The 4,225-nt window shown below is 40.9% G+C and overlaps 1 protein-coding gene across 2 annotated transcripts; it reads right to left on the bottom strand.

Moving 5' to 3' along the window:
* Positions 1 to 298: 298 nt before the first annotated feature.
* On the bottom strand, positions 299 to 3,735 carry LOC127810508 (receptor-like protein kinase HERK 1). 2 transcript variants are annotated; one of them, XM_052350028.1, is made up of 2 exons: positions 3,279 to 3,734; positions 299 to 3,052 (listed from the first exon to the last, which is right to left on the bottom strand). In XM_052350028.1, exon 2 carries the CDS (start codon positions 2,797 to 2,799, stop codon positions 676 to 678), a length of 2,124 nt encoding a protein of 707 aa, XP_052205988.1. In that variant the 5' UTR covers positions 2,800 to 3,052; positions 3,279 to 3,734; the 3' UTR covers positions 299 to 675. The 2 variants fall into 2 exon arrangements, with proteins under 2 accessions (XP_052205988.1, XP_052205987.1); XM_052350027.1 differs by having other exon boundaries at positions 299 to 3,735.
* Positions 3,736 to 4,225: the final 490 nt, after the last annotated feature.

The following is a 4,225-nucleotide window of genomic DNA, read 5'->3' as shown; positions in this document are numbered from 1 at the left end:
TCCCAGAGAACCCTTCCTCCTCGAGCCACTACTTTCTCCCAGATGACCCTTTCTTTCTCCCAAGGCAACTGTGTGCCTCTGAAGACAAGTGGAAAGAAGAAACTAAAAGCTCGACTCCACATTCCCACATTACAAATTTTGATTGTTGTGTTTTGATGACAACAATCGTCCAAGTCAGTCTCAACTCAATTAACATTTAACAGTATAAACTAATGGACTTTAACAACAGTTCACAAGTGAAATCAAAAACTAAGTCGGGTATTAATTATTGAAACAAGTTTAGAAAATTGGTCTGAAATTAAAACAAGGGAAAAATTTTGAATTAATTTTCTTCTACCATATAATACATACATCCCCATCTTCGCTATTCCAAAGACAAGACACAGGCATTAGGCAAGTCCATGTAACAACGGGCGCGCATCAGAAACAGAATAGAGCGCGCATGCAGCACATACACATTCTCAAAGCCAAAGGTGAAAGCTGAGAGTTTATGGATTCATTCATTCATTCATTCATTCAGACACAAGCAAATTAATTAACTAACCTTGTACAAGCAATCACAAACCCAAACTTTACTTTTATTAGTCATGGAGAGAAATCAATCAATCCCCAAGCAAACCTGTTTCAGCAGCAGCCAAATGATCATTTGTTTTTCTGTGTGATCATGTCATCTGTTCATGGATCTGTCCACTTAGTTTCAGCTTTCACCATTTGGGAGAAAACTCTGCTCATTGAAACATCATCAAGATCGCCAATACTGACTTGCGTGGTAGAAGAAACACTTACAAATGTTTCATTTTGTGGATCAATGCCACCAGCCATATCAATGTTGGGTCTCTCGTTGTTTCCTTGAAGTTGCAGTGCACACTCCAGATTCCATAATACATCTCCCATGGCAGGGCGGCGAACGCCGTGGTTTGTTAAGCATTTCACGGCAGTTTCCCAAAACTTCCACAGAGACTCTGGTTTTATCTTGCCCTGGAGATGGGGATCTATTATTCTCTCCAGTTCTCCTCTCTTCTCCCACTCCATTGCCCAGTCAATCAAGTTCACCATTTCCCTGGGGAGGGAGGGATCGATAACAGGCCTCCCGCAGAGGACTTCAAACATAACAACTCCGAAGGAGTATACATCGGATTTCTCTGTTAGTTGTTGCCTTGTCAGATACTCGGGATCCAGGTACCCGAAACTCCCCTTCACAGCAGTACTAACATGAGTTTCATCAATCTCGGGACCGGTTTTTGAAAGCCCAAAATCAGCAACTTTTGCCATTAGATTCTCATCTAGTAGTATGTTTGCAGACTTGACATCACGATGAATGATGGGTTTTGCAGAACCGGTGTGAAGGTAATGAAGTCCCCTGGCTGATCCAATGCAAATGTCAAGCCTCTGCGTCCAGCTCAAGCCAGGAAGGTCTGAGCCATAAAGATGACTCTTGAGTGTCCCATTTTCCATATACTCATAAACTATGATCATCTCATTCTGTTCATGACAGTACCCTATCAAAGACACCAAATGGCGATGGCGAAATTGAGACAACATTTCAATCTCTGTGTGAAATTCTGAGAGACCCTGTTGAGATTGAGAGCTTCCCCTCTTCACTGCCACCTTAGTTCCATCCCTCAAAACCCCCTTGTACACCTTACCAAAACCGCCAGCCCCAATAACCAAACAGTGGCTGAAGTTATTCGTAGCCTCCCGAATGGCTGCAAAAGGGAAGCGGTAACTGGTCTTGGAACTGGAAATAATACAAGTTCCAATGACATAGTTATTTACCATTGTTGTTGTTAGAGAACTCCCAACTCCATTGATCCCGGAATGGTCCTCTGTTGAATGGTCGTCCAATACAGATGATCTTCTTTTTCTTCTTCTTCTTGTGCAGATGATGAGCAGTGACGCAGCCAAAAATGCAGCAACTAGTGACACCCCAATGCCCACGCCTAGTATCATCCAAACTTTATTCTTGGAACTTGTTTTAGACTCAACGGCAAGGCTGCCCTTTGAATTGCTCAGTTTCAAAATCTCTAGTCCATTGAGAATGCCATCGGGGTAAGAAGTACCTAAATTTGAAGGCCCAATGCTAACACTCAGGGCACCATTTTTGCTTGACCTTGTGACAAAATCCGCATAATAGGGGGCACCAAAGATGTTAGATGTTACATTGCTAAGATCAAGATTCATGGCAAGACAAGAGTCGATATAAACATTGAAGAAGAGCTGTTTTGGGCTACTGCTCACTATATCGCAGAAATGGAGTCGCACTAGATACTCAAAACCTGGGTCAACATGAAAAGACCAGGTAGCATTGGCCGTAAAATGAGGGTCATTTTGAGAGTTTAGCCTGCTGCCTGTGCCATATACAGAAGGGGGAGCAACATCCCTGCTAGGCCATTTCCTCGAGTAATTTACAGCTCCAATGTTCGACACGACAGTGACAAGGTTAACATGATTTAGAAAAGGTGCATCAGAAACCCAAAGTCGCCACAACGAATCATTTTGAGGCGACACAGTTTGATCGCCCATGTTCACCCTTGCAACCGTCTCCATTGCTCGGCTCAAGAAAGATTGATACTCAACCGGAGGATCAACAGTTGTAGCACCAGCCGGAATGAGTCCATCGGGGAGGGAAAGAACTTCTAAAGCATTTAAGAAAGCAAATGAATTGGCAGCAGGGGTAAAACTCAGAACCAGATTGTCTGAAGTTATGTTCAAACAGTACTCTTTCACCATAGCGCCATTCTGGGGCTGGAAGTCTCTGAGCAGGGTGAAATTCTGGGCTGAAACAGAGAACTTCGCCATGCTCAGATTGTGTTTCCCATCAACAAATGGGAAGAAGTGTAGGCGAATCCAATGGCACCCATGTTGCTTGATAGAAAACGTGTAATGAGAGCTCCCATTAAGAACTCTTGCAGTCTGATATAAAGCCACATCCAAAGAGGTTGAGATCGATTTTGATGTTGTTGTGTTGACAAATATATTTTGTGGGGTTGAGAGAGCAGTGGAATTGACGCCTTGATCAGCCAAGAAAACTCGATCACCTACTGATTCATTTCTGCGGGATCCACAGTCTATGAGATAGTTATCTAGAGGATCAAAGAATCCTAATGAAACATTTGTCAAACACAAGGTGGACAATACCCAGATGAGCACAGAGCCTAGTGCATGGACACCCATCATCATAACAAAGATTGAACAACAGAATTTGGACTCGACACACCGATCAGAGCCCCATCACAAGGCAAATCAAGAACACAAGCAAGAACAGAAAAAAGGGTCACCTTTGGATTGAGATCACTGGAGAAAAAACTTTGCTACGGAGAGCTGCTCAACTTGGTGAGGAAGAAGAAGAGATAAACTAACTAAATGTACCCATTTCACTTCTTGCCTCTGACATTACAAAACCCAGAAATTTGTATCCACTCCCAACACACGTGTTCTTTTCTAGTCATTGACTATGACTGTTGATCGCTAGTATGTCTGTGTCTGATAAATTCAGACTTCCATTCCAAACCGAGGAAACTTCCAGCCCACCAAACGGCCAACAAATGGTGCTACTGATGAACCAAGAAATTAATAAAAAGAAAACGGTGGGTTTTGGTCAATGCTGTCATACTTACTTACAAAATACAGCTATAGTGAAACGACATTGAGGAAGACAGCTATGCGGGGGGCTCACAATGATGTTTGAGACCAGACAACCTCTACGGTACGCTTCTACAATGATTAAAGGGCTCCAAAAGGGAAAATACCCATCAACCCACATATAGACTTGTTAGGGGGTAGAAGAGTAAAAGGGTTGGTTCCTTGATCCCTCCGAAACCCTATACATGCATTGATATGTCAATTCTATTTCTAGTTTAACAATCATGCTAATTGTTAAATTACCACAATCACGTGCTAAATGCTTTGCCTAATAAGATTTCAAAATAAATTAAATTAAATAAATTGTTGTATTTTGATCTCTGTATTAATTATTTGATCACGAAAAGTTAAATATTTTATTATCTTTTCAAATTCAGAGCCACGTTAATTTTTATGAGTTGATATATTATTTAATTTTATTAATGTCACTTTATTTTTAATTAAAATAACCAGATAAAAGAAATAAATATAAATTTTACAATTACCATTTATGTCTTTTTAAAAGTATAATAATTAAATTAGTGGCGAAAATATGATAAATCTATTTGCTTCAAATTAAATATGATTGATAGATTGGAAAATC

This window comes from Diospyros lotus, chromosome 9, assembly GCF_014633365.1.
Source record: "Diospyros lotus cultivar Yz01 chromosome 9, ASM1463336v1, whole genome shotgun sequence".
Taxonomy (NCBI): Eukaryota; Viridiplantae; Streptophyta; class Magnoliopsida; order Ericales; family Ebenaceae; genus Diospyros; species Diospyros lotus.
Note: the sequence above shows the minus strand (reverse complement) of the source record. Positions and strands in the feature narration are given on the sequence as shown.

Excerpts from the sequence above, each read along its gene's own strand:
- LOC127810508 (XM_052350027.1), bottom strand. The coding sequence starts at position 3,180 with ATGATGATGGGTGTCCATGCACTAGGCTCTGTGCTCATCTGGGTATTG.